We start from the raw sequence: 19,178 nt of genomic DNA, 5'->3' as shown, positions 1-19,178 counted from the left end.
AAAGTGTGGTGTAGTGGTTAAGAGTGGTAGTCTCGTAATCTGGGGAACCGGGTTCGATTCCCCGCTCCTCCACATGCAGCTGCTGGGTGACCTTGGGCCAGTCACACTTCTTTGAAGTCTCTCAGCCCCACTCACCTCACAGAGTGTTTGTTGTGGTGGAGGAAGGGAAAGGACTCCTTCGGGTAGTGATAAAGCGGGATATCAAATCCAAACTCTTCTTCTTCTTCTTCTTGTAAATATCAGGAGGAACTTTCTGACAAAAAGAGCCGCTTGACAGTGGAACAGAGTCTTTCAAAAGGTGGTGGACTCTCTTACCCTGGAGGTTTAACAGTGGTTGGATGGCAATCTGTCTTTAACTGCGGTTCCTGCATTGCAGGGGGTTGGACTAGACAACCCTTGGTTGTATGACCCACTACTAGGTCATGGTCTGACCCAAAGTGGTTGCAACAGTGTTGTTGTTGTTATAACACCATACACCAGTGTGGTATAGTGGTTAGAGTGTTGGCCTAGAACCTTGGGAGGCCAGGGTTCAAATTCCCACTTGCCTATGAAACTTTCTGGGCCACCTTAAGCCTAACCGAACCTACTTCACAGGGTTCTTGTGGGGATCAAATGTGGAGAGGGGGAGAGCCATGTATACCAGCTTAAGCTCCTTAGAAAAAGGTGTGCTAAAAATGCAGTAAACAAATACATTTCCCAGCTCTAGCTGGAGAGGCCAGACATTGATACTGGTTCCTTCTGCATGTTCAGCATGTGTCCTTCCCCACAGCCGTTCTCTAACCCTTGCACCAAATCGTTGGAGATCAGAGCATACAAAGTACTTGTGTGTTTGTGTCTTACGCTAATTATATTCTCACCCAGTATAATTTGGCTTGCATAAAATGGGAGAACCATTACCAAGTGCTTCTGCAGGTGCACCAACCCAGCTGATGCCCTTTCCCTGAGCCAAATGATCAAAATAACTCGAAGCGCAAGGTCTGGGGGGATGATGATTGCTATTAAAGCACAGAATCCACACATAGCCCCAAACTTGTCAGATTTCTGGGGTAGGGCTCTCCCCAGGGCAATTTCCAATCCCCACCCCTAAAGTTCTGTCCCCTTGCTCAGGTGGAGTTTATCCATGCAGAGGGTCATCCGTTGTGGGTGTTCCTAGACCAGGAATCCTCTGGGTTTTGGGAAAGGACCTGGCTGTTTCCCTTCCTCGCTTCCCGACGAAGATCCCTGCTCCTCAGAGAGGCTGTTGCTTCTCCATCTCCCCCAGGGTTGTTGTGGGCCACCTGGAAGTGCGGCCTGGCTAAGGTTCCCCTGCTCGGGCCTCCATTCACGATGGGCATAGGTGGTGTTGGGAGTGGAGCTGGTGAAGATCCAGAGGGGCTTGGTGATGGGGCTGGCCGCAGGGTTGGCTCCAGAAGGACTCTTGACAACTATCAGGCGCCCCAATGTGAAGCTGTCTGTCCTGTGGAGCAACAGCCAAGGTTAGCCACATTTGGAACACTAGGTCTCAGTCTAGGGGGGTTCCCCCAAAACTGTTTCACAAGCTTTATTCAGGTGGTCTGAAGAATGGCAAGAGCAGTGTCTGTTCCATAGTTCTTGGAACCTAGTGGACCGCTTAGAAGATGAGCAGGGTAAGATGCAGGAAGGGGCACTTCAAAAGGAGTGGAGAGGATTATCAGCTTGGAGGTGAGTGGTGCAGGCCTGAAGTTCTGGGGGAGAGGCACTTGAAAGGTGTGGAGGGGATTTGAAAAGCTGCAATTCCTAGAGGGGAATTCTGAGAATTGCAGTTCTGTGAGGGGAATGGGGGGGGGGCCAGTCTCCTAACAATGCTTAGCTCCCAGAAATTTTTTGGGAGGGGGGGGGAGCCTTGATGGTTTAAAGTGGTATTGTAGTGCTCTAAATGTATGGTACGAATGCACCTTGTGTATAATACCCCAAATGGTAGGTATTTCCTGGCTGCAATTCAGAGGTCTGCAGTGATCCTAGTTCAAGAAGCATGCTAGCCCACATTGGCCCTTGCATCGATTTACCTGTGCTTTTTCCGTACATTGTCCTGTTCCAGCTCTCTCTGCTTCTCCACGCTCTGATGGTGCAGCCACAACACCAGTGCAAAGAGCGTCATCAGCACCAGGCCCATCGTGAGCATGAGGCTGATCCCCACTGCGAGGGAGGTGGTGCCATGTGAGGCTGGAATACAGCAAAGGAAACGGGATGAGAGAATGGCCACTCACAGCGCCCACCAGTCCCATTATCCCTGCTGGCTGATGGGAATTGTAGTCAAGAGCATTTGGAGGCCACCATGTTGGGGAAGGCTGGCTGAAGACCACTGTCTTGCCCCCTAGCAACAACCAAGCCTACTAGGGTTTAAAAATATTGAGGAGGACAGAGTTAACAGTTGTACAGAAGAGGTAACGGGGAATGGTCCTAAACTCTGGGAGAATGGAACTTCGCCACCTTACTGCAGGAAAAAGATGGGAGCCTTTGGATAGCGGCAGCAGAGCTTGAACTGGGAGCCTGCCTGATCCATAGCTCTGTCTGCAATCTTAACTCCACTTACCTGTGCAGAGCCAACACCTGAGATGCATATTTTTAGGACCTATTCCAAATGGCTTTTAAGACTTGTGTTTAAATTGTCGTCACCCATCCTGGGTTGAAGGGCAGGTAATAAATTGTAATAACAACACCAACGATAGTTAATACAGTGGTACCTCGGGTTAAGTACTTAATTCGTTCCGGAGGTCCGTTCTTAACCTGAAACTGTTCTTAACCTGAAGCACCACTTTAGCTGCCGCGCCGCTGGAGCACGATTTCTGTTCTCATCTTGAAGCAATGTTCTTAACCCAAGGTACTATTTCTGGGTTAGCGGAGTCAGTAACCTAAAGCGTATGTAACCCGAGGTACCACTGTATAGGCAAGTACATCAGGGGGAAAGGCCTAGGCACATTCAGAGATGGACGCCTTGGTACAATGAAGCCATGCCATGTGAATCTTCTGGATCTGCAGCTGAGGGCACCAGCTTACTTAGACCCCAGCCCTTTCCAGACACTGGCGATACTCACTGACGTGAACACGCAGCTCCAGGACGCAGGAGGTGGAGCCCAGCATGTTGGAGGCTGTGCAGCGGTAAAGGCCCGAGGCCTGCATCGTCAGGTTTTGCAAGGTCAGGAGGGCACGTTTGCCATCTGCCCAACGAGAGGGCCGAAGCCGGAGGAGAAAGGGGAAATTAGCAATGGGAAGTAACACCTCCCCCCAACCCCCAATCACAATCAGCATAGGACCCTCATCTGTATTACATGAATGTGAACAGGGGCTGACCCACTACTGCACCCCCTTAGGAGAATTCTTCAAAGCTTGGCTGAGATGGATGGATGTCTAAAAATGGCAACAGATGCATTCTTCTTCCCAGAATAATGAGGCAGTGGGAAGTTTGTGTGTATGTATGTATTAAGAGCAAGGGAGGATCTGTAGCCTAGACGTCCTTCCTTGGATTCAGGATATTTCATCTTCCAAATCAGACTTCCTTAGCTTGCTGCCCTCCTGATGCTTTATAGATTACAATTTCCACCAACCCCCAGCTGGCATGGTCAGTGGTGGGGGTGTATGAGAGCTCTCTCGGCTTCTTGTTACCTTCATAGCTCATCATGAGAGGTTGTGCATCTGGTGGGATCTTCTCCCAGGTGAATGTGGGGGTGGGCATCCCTTCATCCACGGTGCACGAGAACTGGAGGCTTCCGCCCTCCTCGCCGTCGCCCTCGCTGGAGCACCTGGGACGAGAGGGAGGCACTGGGGGAGGGACACAGAAGAAGAGGAAGTCCAGTTCAGACCCACAAGCCCCATTTCTTGAGTTATTTCTGCTCATTTTTTAGATACGCAAATATTTTCAAGATGACAATAATGAAGTCGTTCCAAATGAAGATGATGTAGAGGCCTAGCAGTATTTAGAAATAATTAATAAATAAAAGGTAATGAAAACCCAATGTTTGATATGCTAACCAGAATAAAAACCCAAAGTAATATTACAGACAGCACACATATTGCTTGCTTTTGTTTTGAAATTCGTTATCTAAACTTTAACCAGCCATTACCATTTTTCAATTGATTTGTTTGTGTTGATAATTTCCAGGAAAATGCTGGCTTGATCAGGCGCTGTAGAATCCGCCTATTTTTCTTAATCAGCCTGTGATTTGGGAGTGAGGAGTTGTGCAAATTCTAGCAATGGCAAGTAAATTAAATAATAAATTGGTATTAATGGTTTACAGCTCAGGTGTCCCATAATAATTTTATTTGAATTTGGTTGGTTGGTTGGGGTATCCTGTTATTTCTTTAATTTTGTCTAAGATTATGTTCCAGAAAACTTCTTAACGCTAAGACGAGACCAAAGTGTATAAATTAACATCTGCATGAGTAGAATTGCATTTACTACTGGCATTGGGATAGATCAGGCTTCCTCAAACTTGGCCCTCCAGATGTTTTTGGCCTACCACTCCCATGACCCCTAGCTAGCAGGACCAGTGGTCAGGCATGATGGGAATCATAGTCTCAAAACATCTGGAGGGCTGAGGTTGAGGAAGCCTGGGATGGATCTTGTGAAATCTGCAAGGGCTGAGACACCACGGAAATATATTATGAAGATATATTGTCTTGCAAATGACCACATATTAGTCCGGTGGTGCCTGGTGCACATTGGCACTGCAGGGTGGTAGGAGCGAGGTCAGAAAGCAAGGAGACCAACAGTAGATGGAGCCAACTGAGGCCACATTCATGCCAGTCATTTAAAGCACTGTGATACCACTTTAAACAGTCATATATTCCCCCAGTGAATCTTGGGAGCTACAGTTTGTTGAGAGTGCTGACAGTTGCGAGCAGATGCCTATTCCCCTCACGGAGCTACAGTTCCCAGAGTTCCCTGTGAGGAGGGGTTGATTGTTAAACCACTCGGGGAACTAGCTCTGGGAGGGGAATTGTGGTTGCCTAACAACTCTTAGCACCTTTAACAAACTATACTCCCAGGATTCTTTGGGGGAAGAACGTGATCTAATTTGAGTTTTATCTACAAGGGCAACACTGAAACAACAGAGGAGGAAGCAGATGCCCAGAGGCACCCGCTGGGCTGGCTGTGAGAAAGAGGGCGGGTGGGTTTGGAGGACTAAAGGTTGGTGCGTTCCCCTAATGGACCAGCCTTCACTGAATTCGTCCCTTGGGTACGTTCTTAAACAGCCAGGTCCAAGCATCTTCAGGGACCAGTTAATTTATAACGTCATCCCATTTCTTTTTAGAGGGAGGTATTCTAGCATCACGATTAGCTACCCAGGTATAAATTTCACCAAAAGGTTTTCTTGAAGAGGGTCAGGTAATTAATAATTAGATTTAGATTAACTGACATCCATGGCAGAACCGACATAGCACGGTTGCTCCCCACATCTGAGACGTTTGGCTCCCAGTACGTTTCCGAGCACAATTCAAAGTGTTGGTGCTGACCTTGAAAGCCCTAAAGGGCCTTGGCCCAGTATACCTGAAGGAGAATCTCCACCTCTATCATTGGACACTGAGGTCCAGATCTGAGGGCCTTCTGGCGGTTCCCTCACTGCGAGAAGCAAAGTTACAGGGAACCAGGCAGAGGGCCTTCTCAGTAGGGTGCCCACCCTGTGGAACACCTTCTTATCTGATGATAAGGAAATAAACAACTACCAGACTTTTAGAAGACACCTGAAGGCAGCCCTGTATTAGGAAATTTTTTAATGTCTGAGGTTTTACCATTTTTTATGTGCTGTAAGCCGCCCAGAGTGGCTGTGGAAACCCAGCCAGATGGGTGGGATATAAATAATACAATTGCTGTTGTTGTGGTTGTGGTTGTTATTATTATTTATTATGGAAAGAGACAAGCCTAGCCTCGTGCTTGTGAGGGAGCTGAGAGTAAGGATGTGGGAGGAGCCATACCAAACACAGTGAGCTGGATGACTCCAATGTTGGGCGTGGCAGCGTCTGGCGGGTTCATCACACTGCACTGGTACCTGCCACTGTCCGAGCTCCGTGTGTCGTTCAGGATGATGGTGGCGCTCTTGGTGGGCGAGAAAGCAAAGCCCACCCGGCCTGTGTAGTGGGAGATGCTCTCCACCACCTCGCCTTGCTCGTAGGCAAGGACCTGCAGAGCAGAGGAAGGTCAAGTGAGATGACGGGCCAAGGATGCTCAGAGCGAGAGAAGAGAGTGAAGCTAAGAAGACAGTACATTGAGGCAGTTTCAAGGTGGGCAGGTGAGTGAAAGTCTAGACTCTCTGTTTGGTTATGCTGGGCCTTGGCTTTCTTGGGCACCTGTTAGAGGACTTGAACTACCTTTTGTTCAGGATGTTGCTTGTCAATGGATAGCCAGGTCAGGAGCATCCCAGACCCTGAGATTTTATGGCCCAAACCTGAGACCTAGGGTGGCACCTGGTGATTCTGCACTCCCTCCCATCACTGAACCCTGGAGACGGAGGTTAATTGGGAGAGGCAAGGAGGGAAGACCCTGGAGAGCCCATGCAGTAATTTTCAGCTGGCTCCTACCAAGCTGAAGCTTGCAAGCTGCATGCATAGTCTTCTGAATAATTAAAGAAGTTTTTTTTTAAGGCACTGTTGCCCACCTGGAGATTCAAGCCATCCCACCTGAAGAGGGATAGGCAAACCTGGAGATTTCAGGTCAGGTCTGGCAACCCTACTAAGGCTAATTGGCAGATCTTTCATCAAAAGGGACCTAATGGTTAGGAAACGGTTGGCAATTTCTCTGGAGAGTGATTTGAATGTCTCAGGTTGGAAGAGGCAGTTTTGAGACAGAAACAGGGAGAGAAATCCAGAGGCTGGAAGAGAATCTTGGAGACACTGATCCTGCTGTCTGGAGATGTGGTGTGTGTACTTCGGAGGAATGCATAAATACTGCAAAATACTGGCTAGGAATAACTTGTGGTCCCAAGTATCTGGAGAGCTTCAGCTTGGCACGTGCTGCTCTAACCACTAGATGACGCTGCCTCTCCTTTTGGCATGATGAAAAATATAGTTCTGATATTCCAAGGGCCACCATCAGCCTCAGAGCCATCATGGCGAGATTCAAGGCTTTGCCCTCAAAGATGTATGTTAGAACGATATCACAGGCACCTGAAAACTCAGGGCAGAAGCACTGCAAATTCCAAAAGGGGTGAGTTGGTGAAAGACACCACCCCAAAAAACAGCTTGATCTCACCTGCTGAGGGCGGTTGGGGTCCGCAGATGGAATGATGGTCCATATGATATTGAGGTGGTTCAAGGGTGCTGTGGTGCGGAAAGAGCATGGCAAGAGGGCACTTCCTCCTTGTACAACCTGGATGCTATCAGCCACCACGGAGACCTTCACAGCCCCTGAGACTGAGAGAGAGAGAGAGAAGGAGGGTCAGGGATGCTCAGAAATTGACCTTTCCACTGCCCCTGGGCCTTGCTGGCTGTTTGAATGCCTTGGATAGAAGGCTAGACTACACGAGGCTTGATCTGACATTTATCCCTCTCTCCTAACACTGGAACTCGTGGACACACAGCACATTGTTAAACTGTAGAACTCCCTGGCACAGGATGGCTTTAAAAGAGGATGGGACAAACTGACAGAGAAGGACATTGATAGCTGCTAGCCATGATGGAGAGACTATGCTTGGGTCCTCCTTGAAAGTTCCCCACTGCAAGAACAGGATGCTGGCCTGGAAGGGCGGTTGGTTGGATCCAGCAGCTTCATCTTGCGTTCTTACGATTCGGCAAGGCTCTTTTAAAGCTATACCTTCGCCAACCTGGTGCCCTTTGGGTTTGGGGCATGCTGGTCAGGGCTAATGGCCATTCTGATTCTAACAACATCGGAAGAACATCTGGCTGGCGAAGGTTGTGTTTAAAGATCTGGGATTTTCACCACTTTGTACATTTAAAGATTATCATTCCCCCGCCTTTCCCCCCTCCTTTTTTCTCGTGGCTCAGTTCAGTAGTCATTAGTTCCTGCAAGAAAAGAGACTTATTGGGGACAAGGCCTATAACTGGATGTTATAAAGGGACAGCAATGGGACACCTCTGGTCTTCCAGATGTTGTCGGACATACTGGGGACAAAAAAACTCCAAACTTTTGGCACCATGGCATCACAGTGGAAGACCCACAGGTGAAGCCAATGGGGGGGGGGGGAATGTAAGTAGATTTTTAAAAAATGACAGGGGGGGCTCCTTGGGGGCAACAGAATGCCTTTTTTGGGAGAGGGCAGATACAGCTCATTCCTTTCTCTTGAAGACCCGCTCTAGAGATGGTGCCAAGGGGATTCTGGGTTGGAATGAGCCACGGGAGACTCTGTTCCTGACCTTTTCGCTTCCTTTCTCCAAAGGCCTGAGCACTGAGTGGCTGGACGGGAGGTGGGGGCGGTAGCTTTTTCCTGAACAATGGGCCTGTGTGTCCCACTCCCAAGGGACCTCTCTCTTTTTGCCTCTCCCCCAGGCGAAGTGTGAAGGCATTGCAGTGAATGGGAACTGTCCCCGGGTTGAATTCTCAGGCTAGATAATTAATTGGAGCTGCCTGGAACAGTGACATCTTCTCAAGGTAATTGGTGATAATTGAGAAGGACCCGGTGATGTCATGGGACGTGCCTGAGAGACAGCGGTGAGAGCCTTTGGGTGCTGAGGCAGCTTCGCTTACCCCCCCCCCATCTCTGAGCAACCTGTTTGCAAAGATAGCAGTTGGTACCAGTTCCTCAGGACCAGCTTCCTATCGCCCTCACCCCACAGACCCTCCTGGGTGCTGAAATCAGCAGAGGGGGCCCTCTTGGTAGTTCTACCACCCTTGTGTGCTCAGGGGGTGGGGGTGGTTCAAGCAGAGAGAGCCTTCTCTGTGGTGGCCCCAAAGAAGAAGAAGAGGAGGAGGAGGAGTTTGGATTTGATATCCCGCTTTATCACTACCCTAAGGAGTCTCAAAGCGGCTAACAATCTCCTTTCCCTTCCTCCCTCACAACAAACACAGGTGAGTGGGGCTGAGAGACTTCAGAGAAGTGTGACTAGCCCAAGGTCACCCAGCAGCTGCATGTGGAGGAGCGGGGAATCGAACCCAGTTCACCAGATTACGAGTCCACCGCTCTTAACCACTACACCACACTGGCTCTAAGCTGTGTGTGGCACCTTCACAGCTTTCAACAAATGGATTCTGAGTGTGTGTGAGGAAAAAACCCCACCAGTCACAACAACCAATTGTTTCTCCGTGACCATGCTGTTGGTAAAAATAAGGAGCATGGGTTGGATTGGGGCCACAGTGGCAGAGATGGGCCTTTTTAACAAACCATTATTGTTCTACTCTTTTCCCAATAGGGACTGTACCCACCCTCTCAAGCTGCTAATTGGTATGGATGAAGAAGCAAGATTTCCATAAGATTTCTCAGTACCATGGCCCTGAACCAAATCTGCCAGCCTTTGAATTTTTAAAAAAATGCTATCAAGACTACCTTGGCTGTAAGCCAGCCCCCAGCCCCAACACTGTAAAACCTGCAAGTAGACAGGCAGACTGAGGTGATACCCACCACACCATTTATTTTAAGCACTCTTATTCCACAATATTGCATATATGCATTTATTTATTCATTTGATTACGCCCTGCCTTTTCTCTAGGACTCAAGGCAACTCATGGGGGGGGGGGCGGGGAACCCACACAGATAAAACACCCATAGCTAAAAACATAAAAGCTTTGAAAAGTAATGGAACTATAATTCCAACAGTGTAAAAAAAACCCAAGCCTATTAAAATACAGACTTGGGGGGGGGGGCGGAGCGGAAAAATAGTACAACATGCTATTAGCAGTCATGGCTTTCCCCTAAGATTCCTGGGAACCAGAGTTTGTTAAGGGGGTGCTGACCTTTCAGACCTATAGTTCTTAGCACCCTCTGCGCCTGTTAAAAGTGCTTTAAATGGTTTGGATGTGACCCAAGGCACGAGGACCTCAAAAATATTCCCAGCTTGGTCTGCCTGCCCAGTTTGGTTTGTTCCCCCAGTGAGGCTGTTTCTCTTCCCCCTGAACCCCTGGAAAGAAAAAACACACCTCCCTTGTTTTGCACCATCCCTGTTGCCTGGTACCTGTTATGCAGCCAAGGAGAATCCACCAGCCAGGTAGAGCTCTGGGCCAGGGCCGGCCTCTGCCCTTCTTTCCAGGGCTCATTGCTCTGCAGCGGTCAGCTCAGTCCACCAGCGCAGCTCATTTGGTGGTGCCTTCCGCCAGCCTGAAACCCTTGAAACACCCTCCCCCCCCCCACAACTCATCCCTTTTCTCTCCCCCCCCCCCCACTTTTCTCTATTCGCCCATCCCTCTTTGGCTGGAGACTCAAAACCTGCTTAGTCTGCCTGGGCTATCCCTCCAACGGCATCTGACAGGCATTTAAACTGTAGGCTCCTTGGGGCAAGGACTGGCCTCTTTTCCTAAGTTAGGTGTATACCACTGGCATGATACTTAAAAAAAAAAAAGGACCAAAGGATTATATTTAGTTATTTCAAAACCTTTATATACCACTTGATTGAATAAAAAAACCCAACAGCTCTCTAATACAGTTTGCGGAAAGAAAAAAACGAAATTATCAGTAGAAACAGCTATGTGAAACATTCCCCCAAAAAAGTAATGAAAACCAGCAGCAAACTAAAAACAGGTTAAAATGCATGTCAACAGTCTATGTATCTGGGCAGATTTGCCTTAACAAAAGTGCTTTAATCAGGGGGCCGAAAAAAGTATTTTGACAGCACTCTTCTGATGTCAGCAGACAGGGGATTCCAAAGTTTGAGTGCTGTCATGCTAAAAATTCACTTTCTTACTTGAATTTTTATAGGGCTGGCATATGTACAGTTCCTTCCAGACATTATCAGGATTTCAAAGGCAGGGGGGGAAAGGTCATTTTTGGGATCTTGGTTTTTACTTCTTGAAATGTTGTTGTTGTTTAGTCGTTCAGTCGTGTCTGACTCTTCGTGACCCCATGGACCAGAGCACACCAGGCACTCCTGTCTTCCACTGCCACCCGCAGTTTGGTCAGATTCATGTTGGTAGCTTCGAGAACACTGTCTAACCATCTCGTTCTCTGTCGTCCCCTTCTCCTTGTGCCCTCCATCTTTCCCAACATCAGGGTCTTTTCCAGTGAATCTTCTCTTCTCATGAGGTGGCCAAAGTATTGGAGCCTCAGCTTCACGATCTGTCCTTCCAGTAAGCACTCAGGGCTGATTTCCTTAAGAATGGATGCGTTTGATCTTCTTGCAGTCCATGGGACTCTCAAGAGTCTCCTCCAGCACCATAATTCAAAAGCGTCAATTCTTCGGCGATCAGCCTTCTTTATGGTCCAGCTCTCACTTCCATACATCACTACTGGGAAAACCATAGCTTTTACTATACGGACCTTTGTTGGCAAGGTGATGTCTCTACTTTTTACTTCTTGAAATATGGCAACCCTAATTTCTTACAAATGCAGAATGAGTATTAGGTTCTGCAGTCATGCTGCTGGAAAAGGATAACAGTTCTGGAGGGATAGTTGGTGCTAGTCTGCAGCAACTGCAAAAAACAGGAGGGGGGTAGATTTTGTGTCACCTGAAAGCATATTTATCATGGCATAAACCTGCCTTTCTGAGCCCCGGCCACCATGCCCACAAGTCCTCAGAATTTGTGGGCATGGTGTCATAGATTAACCCAGCTCCCCTCAAAGGGCTATTGCTCAGGGATAGAGCATCTGTTTTGCATGCAAAAGTTCCCATGTTCAGTCCCTGGCATCTTGAGGTGGAGATGATACCTGTCTGAAACCGTTGAAAGCTTCTACCAGTCAGTGTAGGGAACATTGGGCTAGATGTACCAGTGATCTGACCTGGTATTGGGCCATATCTTACGTTCCTATGCTTTGTTTTGTTTAAAGCAAGAGGTCTCCAGCTTCTTCTAATCTAGCTGATCTTCAGGGCTTAGTAGAATCTAGCAGAATAGGCTGCTAAACCAGCCCAGCCAGTCCCTTTGTTAAGGTAATGGCCTTAGCTGACCAGTTAAGTATGAAAATAATAATAATACTAACAGCAACAATTTTATTATCTGACTGGGTTGCGCTGGCCACTCAAGGTGACTTCCAACAAATATAAGATGTGCAAGGGATTACCATAGAGACAAGGATGGCACATCATCCTAGGTGGGGTTGTGTATGGAAGAATTGTGTGTGAGAGTTTGGGGGATTGATACTGGAAGCTGCAGATACAGAGCTGTGTCTGCTTCCCTGGAAATCCTAGGGGGAAGCAAGATCTGTTGAGCACAGGCACCCCTGGAGTATTTTATTTTGTCAGTACTTTGAAAACCTCGATAAGCAAATGTTAAAAAAGAAAAGAAAGCACGCCACCTCCGAGGGCTGCGGATTTGGCCCACGGTTTCATTTTTCACAGTGGCCTGTGACTGACAGTAGCCACCAGAGGGCAGCAAATCCCGATTGATAGATTCCAAGAGCAAATTAAGAATTCTTCACCAAATTGGATTTTAAGTAAAACATGAGTACCATGGTGGGGGAATTGAGTCCCTTTGGAGTGGTCTTTCTGATGCAAATAGCAGGCACCTCACCCCCAATCCAGAGTCGGGCAGCAATAGGGGTGAAGGGTTTAAGATTCCCACACCTGTGAGGCTCCAAACCTGAATAGTCCTCCTCCTGGCTTAATTTGCTATTAACCTAAAATACTTATAATCTCAAAGATTTGGGAAAGAGACCTTTTAGAAAAGTCAGCATATAAATCATGGATTTCTGTAGACCAGTATTTAAAAAAACAACACCTCCCTTTGGTTTGGTGGTTACTCATTTTATTTCATAAAACTTATACATGCACCGCTTGATTGTAACAAACAAAACATCAGACTGCTTTACAAAAAGAATAAAGCATTAAACATTATTGGTAGAAACAGCTATAAAACAACCATTTCAAACTTTCGAAAAATTAAATTCACCACTAAAGTGAAAACTGATTAAAATACAAATCTACATTGTTGTTGACACACGCCGTTCAAAATCTGCTAGACAGAGCCAGACATGGTGACAGGTGGGTGTCCTGCCCCCCCCCAAAAAAATCCTGGCTACACCTATGAAAGGAAGCTTTTGGAATATACTGTACTTGAATATGAGTGCACACGCACACTTGGAGCAATATCCTAAACTCTGCGGCTAGGTGAAAAGATTTTCATAATTTATTTTTTGCTCCTGATTGGGGAAGAATTGGGGCACCTGGATTTTTGAAACCCTCCTCCAAATCAGCTTAATAAGGAAACAAAAAAAGAGTTGTCTCACCTTTGCACATCTAATCCCCCCCCCCCAGGTTTCCCAAATAATCCTGGGAACTGTAGCTTCCCCTTCGCTAAGCTACAATTCCCAGCACCCAGGACAAACTACAGCTCGCAGGATTGCTTGAAGGAAGTCATGCGCTCCAAATGCGCGCTGGATGCACTTTGCAGGCGTGGTGTGGACCTGCCCCAAAGCTGGTGGGGGTTGAATCCTGCATTTCCTTTGCTACCTTGCAGGGCGGGAAAGCCCAAGTTGACGATGCTGGGTGGGCGTGGAAAGGATGTCTCTCTCCCCCTCCTTCAAACTCCAAGGAGGAGGCCAGGAGGGCGGGGCGAGTCTTTTCCACGCCCCCTCCGCGCGCCTTTCCTTGCGGAGCGCTTCACCTGTGCGGGCGGGGCGGGGCGTCCCGCTCAGCCAATCCGAGAGGGGCTCCTGCTCACCTGGGCGCCGCTGCGCTCAGGCCTTGCTCAGTCGGTTGCGCGGCGGAGGAGGCAATGGCGGTGGCGGCGATGGGCTGGCTTTGGTGGGGCTGTTTCTGCGCCGGGCTGTGTGAGTAGGCAAAGGAAGTGAGTGCAGGAGGGAGTGGGGGGCTGGAAGGAACTTCCCAGGTGAGTGGGGCTGCAAGGAGATTTGGGGCAGCCTCCCAGGTGGGGCTCAGGACCAGAGGAAGCGGCCTTATACTTGCAGCCAGACCTTTCGCTCCATATTGTCGACACTGACTGGCAGCGGCTCTCGGGACGCTGCGGAGATCGGACCCGGGAAACTGGCAAAACTCCTTATTTTAAAAAAATAGTTGTCTAGTCCTTACACTGACCACTTTCCTCCTTCTCCACTCCTAGCCATTTCCTGCTGGTGACCTCTTTGGTTGTATGGATGAAATTTCTTAAATATTAATTCTCCCTCTCCCCTTCCTCCCCCTGGCAAAAGAAACCTTGCCTGTGGGTTGTGTAACAGATCGAGCAGACCTTGGAAAGGGAAAGCAAGCAGAGTTCCTGCCAGGCTCTCTCTGGCTCAAGCCAACACCCCACATTTCCCAGAAGTGCTTATTTCCCCCACCATGGTTCATTGCAGGTTGTACCAGCCAGCCATCTTCTCTGATTGTTTACTCAGGAGTAAGAGCCATAGAGTTAAAACAGGAGTGGGGGAGGGATGCTCTCTCAACAAAGTATGCACACCTCCGTTTTCAGCCAGAGACAGGGAAATTGTTTTTAAAGCATCTGTGTTAATCCCCTTTTGTAGGTTGGAAAGAAGCCTGTGTAGTTTTGTTAAATACACAGTGTGACATTTCTTTCCGTTATCTTCTCCAGAGGGATAGGTGTGTGCATTTGTAGCAGTGCAACCAAAGGATCCTGGGAGCTGCAGTTTGTTCAGGGTGCTGGAGACTGTGGTTCCAGGAGATGGAAACTACAGATCCCAGAATTGTTTGGGGGATACCATGTATGATGATGTGGGTCTGCCCCAAGAGATTTGTGGCACCTTAAAGAGTCACACCTTTTATTATGGTGCTTAGCTTTTGGGGACCACGGTTCACCTCAATGCATGGTGTGTGATCCTCAGATGTACGGATGTAAAGAGGAGAAAAATAAATGTTGGATTTAAATAGCAGTGGAATATAAAAATACAGTTTGTGACAATTCAATGAGCGCTTAAATGCAGGCAGAAGGACCCTTTAGGGCAGCAGTAGCTGATCATCCCAACATCATATTAGCAATCCTGAGTAAACATAAGGTGAACCTTTGACTGCTTTTTTCCTTCAACCTATGTCCTAATAGCAGAGGGTCACGCTCTAGGCATCTGATAAAGTGCTCCCAAGTCCACAAAAACCTCTACACTGTAATAAAACGGCCAAATTTTAAAAAAGCACTAGACTCTTTGTTGTATATCTTCCTGGATTTCTGCCTTTCTGTGGTCCTTTATCTTTTGTTCTGAAAGTTATTTGTTTTTTGAGTCTATAGAAACTGTACCTTTTTAATATTAATTCAGCTAAATTACTCTCACAATCGCCCATTTCTTTTTTGGCTTCAGATAAATGGATGGATAGTTTACATAGAGCTGAGTTCGTGTTTAGATAGTGGTGCCATGTGAGTTCGTAGAACTTCAATTGTAAACTTCCAAAGGTGTTTCGGTTTTTCTCTCTTGGTTGCTGAAGCCTTAAAATGGTGGTTGCCCTGCCGTGCTTCCAATAAGAGAGAATTTATTTCCTTGTTTGAAAGTTAGACCTGCTGTTCCTTTCGTTCTTCCCTGTGCTGGTATGTGTACAAATATATTTAATTCTTGGCCTTGGGAGAGGTTTGGAGGAATAGATTGCTTTGCTATTCCTACTTCTTTAGGCCTAGGACTCCTGGTGTGTGGTGTTGGCACCAAAATGTACTGTTTTCTTCCCAAGCTGTCTATTGCTAATTTCCTTCGCAAGCTGGAATTGCAGACACAACAGGTGTGTCTTGGCTGTTGCTTAGTATGTACAGCCCTGAATTTTATACTCTGTTCCTTCTTGACAAAATGATTGTCAGGAGGAGGTGTAAAGGCAGGCAGGATCATGTTTCTGTGTTCTTTTAAACCACACCCCGGGATTTAATGAGCGGTGAGCTGGCAGGGTGCCCCATGCCCTGATCTGTTCATTTCAAGCTACCCAAACAGGTCCATCTTGCACTGGGCTTTAAAAGCTTTTAATAAAGGCGTGATCTGTTCTGAGGACCTGATGCCTGTTATCTGTTGGCTCAGAGACTCCTGCTGAGTGCTTTTGCAGCGGGTGTGTGTATGTGTGGCATAGTTATTGACCAAAGAGAGAGAGCAAAAGCAAAGATCAGTTTTAGAAGCAACCAAGGGGGTGCTTGTAAAGTTTCTGTATATTCTGGTTGGGGAGATGCTGGAAAGGCGACTGCAGAGGGCTCTCTTAAATTTGGAAGAGATGTGGAAATGGAGAATTATTTCTTGAATGCTGCTTTTTGGATCTGGTTGCAAGGTGTTGCTATTGGTAGACAAAGTCCTTAACAGCTTGGGACTGATTTAGCTGTGAGATCGCCTTGTCCCATATATGTTCATGCAATTCCTACAGTCTGCAGAACTGGCGCTGTTACAGGTGCTACATAATACTGCATTTGTAAGAAATTGATCTTTTACTGCAACACCATCCACACTTTGGAACTCCCTGCCTATTGACATAGGCAGGGGCCTTCTTGCGCCTGCTGCAAACATCTTTGTTTACACATTCCTGCCCAGATACATAGAATGCTGATGTGTTTTTAGTTCATTGCTGATTTTAACCTTTTGAATGTTTTATTTGATTTTACAAATACAGTAGTTTTATTGATTGATTCTTTTTGTAACCTGCTTTGGGATTTATTTATTTTTTTAAAAAAACAATCAGGCAGTATACAAATTCTGTGAAATAAAAATAAGTAAAATAAACATGTAATCCTCAATCTGGGTTTGCAGGCAGGAAATCAGTTAAAAACTTTTGGGGTAGTTTAAGATAAACAGAAATCCTACAATGACCTTTTATTAAAAAGGAACACACAAGCGGCATCATAGGGAAGGTAAAAATATAACAGCAATAAAATGGTTCTGCAACCATCAGTTGCTTGTGATAAAGTTTAAGGTATTGGGAAACTATCAAAGGATGGGGCAACTGAAAGAATCTTTTGCTGGCTTCCAGAGTAGGCCACAGGCTGGAGGATATCATTCCATCAACAGGGTGGTTGCCAGAAACGAAAAGGTCTGTTCTCAGATGTCCAACCTCTTGAGCTTTGAAGGCCAGGAAAATGGGGAGCGAGGACTCCAGAAAACAACTTCAACACTTGCCCGGAACTAGAAGCCAGTGGAGTTGTTTTAGACTGGCAGAATGTGTCTTTTCCACCAGTCTGTGTCAACAGCTGCATTCTGGGCTTGCTGGTGATCCTGAGTAGACCTTAAAGAAAGCCCTTCATAAAGCGCCTTCCAGAGAGAGAAACAAGTAATTCATATTATTTTTACAGGAAGTTTTCTAAAGACTTCAGGGTACTATACTCTGCCTGGCAGTGGGGATGGGTCACTGGAGCCTGATGCCATTCTCAGCCTCCTCCCACAGCCTGACCCCAAACTCTAGAGCAGGCTTTGGCACCTCTTACTTCCAGGAAGCTCAAACAATGGCAAGGAAGCATCTTTTGTTTTGCACCTATTAGGTGTAATGTTAATCTGCGAGGGCCAGTGTGGTGTAGTGTTTAGTGTTTGGACCAGGATCTGGGAGACCAGGGTTCTAATCCCCACTCAAGCATGAAGCTCACAGAGTGACTTGGGCCTATTCCCTGCTGCTCAGCCAAACCCTACCTCACAGGGTTGTTGTGACGGTAAAATGGGGAGGAGGAAAAAAGCTGTGTATGCCACCACCTTGAGCTCCTTTGGGATAGAAATAAACAAGGAAATAATCACAGAATTGTAGAGTTTGAGAGTCACCTAGTCCAGCCCCCCTCAATGAATGTTAAAATATAAAACAAAGCAGTCTGATGATTCATGCATTGAAAGAGAAACACAATATACCTGTGGTAGGTAAAAATGGCTAGGTATACATGACCTCAGCAAGCCTTACGGCAACCCTATGAGGTCAGCCAGTTCACAAAGGCCATCCCGCCCCACTTTTCAGTCACAATTCCTCCTCCTGCTGCCTTCTCAATATCCCTTCCGGTCCTTGGAGGTGTGGCCCTCTCCGCTGGTGATGGGCAAAGGATTTTTCAGAAGGAGTGAAAACCTGTTTGGGAGACTAGGCTATTATTTCCAGAGGCTCATGTTGGGATAGATTCCTTCTGTCCTTTACAGAGGAAGTGAGTCTTTTTCTGTGTTTTAGGTGTTTCCGCAGTATGGCTCACTCATTCTTTAGTCAGGCAGCACGGCAGTTTTCTGGGGTTATGTAGGATGAATGCAAAACTACAGGGGCTCAACCTGCAACTAGCCTGGTGCCCCCAGATCTTTTGGGCTGCTGCCTCCAGCCAGCTTGGCCCTTTTGGACTACAATTCCCATCAGCCTCCCCCTCCCTTTAGGAGGTAGTCCAATGCAGTTGTTGCTGGCTGGGTTTGGTGGGTGATGTAGTCTAATGAAGCATCTGGAGGGCACCATTTGCTATGCTTATAGTTGAATTTCTGCCATATCTAGTGGTTTTCTGCATCTTGGAGAATGGAGAAGAATTGGTGCCCAAGATTATGTTTGGGGACAGAGTGTGGAGTTGCATTTAGAACAGAATATAAGAAGAGGTTGCTGGATGAGGCCACAGTGGTCAACCAGATATCTCAGTGGGACCTGTTTGTCCCACAAACAGGGCCCAAGCACAAGAGCAAATATCCTGTCATGCCGTTTCCAGCAACTGGGACTCAGAAGTATCGCTTGGCTCCAACCATGGAGGCAGAGCCTGGCCATTGTGTCTAGTAGCCATTGAATAGCCCTTTCCTCTCCTCTCCATGAATTTGTGCAATCCTTTCTAGATCAATCCAGGTTGGCAGCCATCACTGCCTCCTGTGGAAGTGAGTTTCATAGAATTACGTTATTCCGTCCTGAATCTTCCAACATTCAGCTTCGTTGGACGTTCACAGAGAGAAAAACACTTTCCTTCAATTTCTCAATGCTGTGATAATTTTATAAACTTCACTTCTAACTCGCCTTTTCTCCGAACTAAAAAGTCCCAAATACAGCAGCGTTTTCTCATAAAGGAGTTGCATTTCCCGGGTCGTGACTCTCCTCAGGCTTACTCCTCTTCTTCCTTGCTGGTCCAAGAGGTTGGATATATTATAAATAAATAGCCTGGGTTGGACTGTTTAACGCTGTGGATTAATTATCTACCAAGCTCCACTTGAGTCTGGGGAGGGTTGTTTGGTTGTTTTTTACACAGAGAAGGATCTCTCTCTCTCTCTCTCTCTCTCTCTCTCTCTCTCATTGTGGGC

The 19,178-nt window shown here is 47.2% G+C and overlaps 2 protein-coding genes across 3 annotated transcripts in view; one reads left to right on the top strand and one right to left on the bottom strand.

Annotated features, from left to right (window-relative positions):
• Positions 1-784: 784 nt before the first annotated feature.
• On the bottom strand, positions 785-10,214 carry LOC310665957 (immunoglobulin superfamily member 11-like). Its single transcript, XM_083416351.1, has 7 exons — positions 10,078-10,214; positions 7,205-7,365; positions 5,932-6,136; positions 3,622-3,777; positions 3,054-3,176; positions 2,025-2,181; positions 785-1,456 (listed from the first exon to the last, which is right to left on the bottom strand). Exons 1-7 carry the CDS (start codon positions 10,157-10,159, stop codon positions 1,150-1,152), a joined length of 1,191 nt encoding a protein of 396 aa, XP_083272477.1. The 5' UTR covers positions 10,160-10,214; the 3' UTR covers positions 785-1,149.
• Positions 10,215-13,622: 3,408 nt separating this feature from the next.
• F11R (F11 receptor) overlaps positions 13,623-19,178 on the top strand; it is a 29,037-nt gene continuing 23,481 nt past the window's right edge. For both annotated transcript variants that reach the window (XR_014505902.1, XM_083417196.1), the window contains exon 1: positions 13,623-13,820. Coding sequence is in view for 1 of the 2 variants with exons in the window: in XM_083417196.1 (XP_083273322.1) it covers positions 13,766-13,820 (55 nt within the window). In the remaining variant the exon portion in view is untranslated. The remainder of the gene's footprint in view (positions 13,821-19,178) is intronic.

Source organism: Podarcis tiliguerta (genome assembly GCF_965153285.1).
Source record: "Podarcis tiliguerta genome assembly, chromosome: 16".
Classification (NCBI taxonomy): domain Eukaryota; kingdom Metazoa; phylum Chordata; class Lepidosauria; order Squamata; family Lacertidae; genus Podarcis; species Podarcis tiliguerta.
The sequence above is the reverse complement of the archived record's forward strand: the minus strand, read 5'-3'. Positions and strand labels throughout refer to the sequence as shown.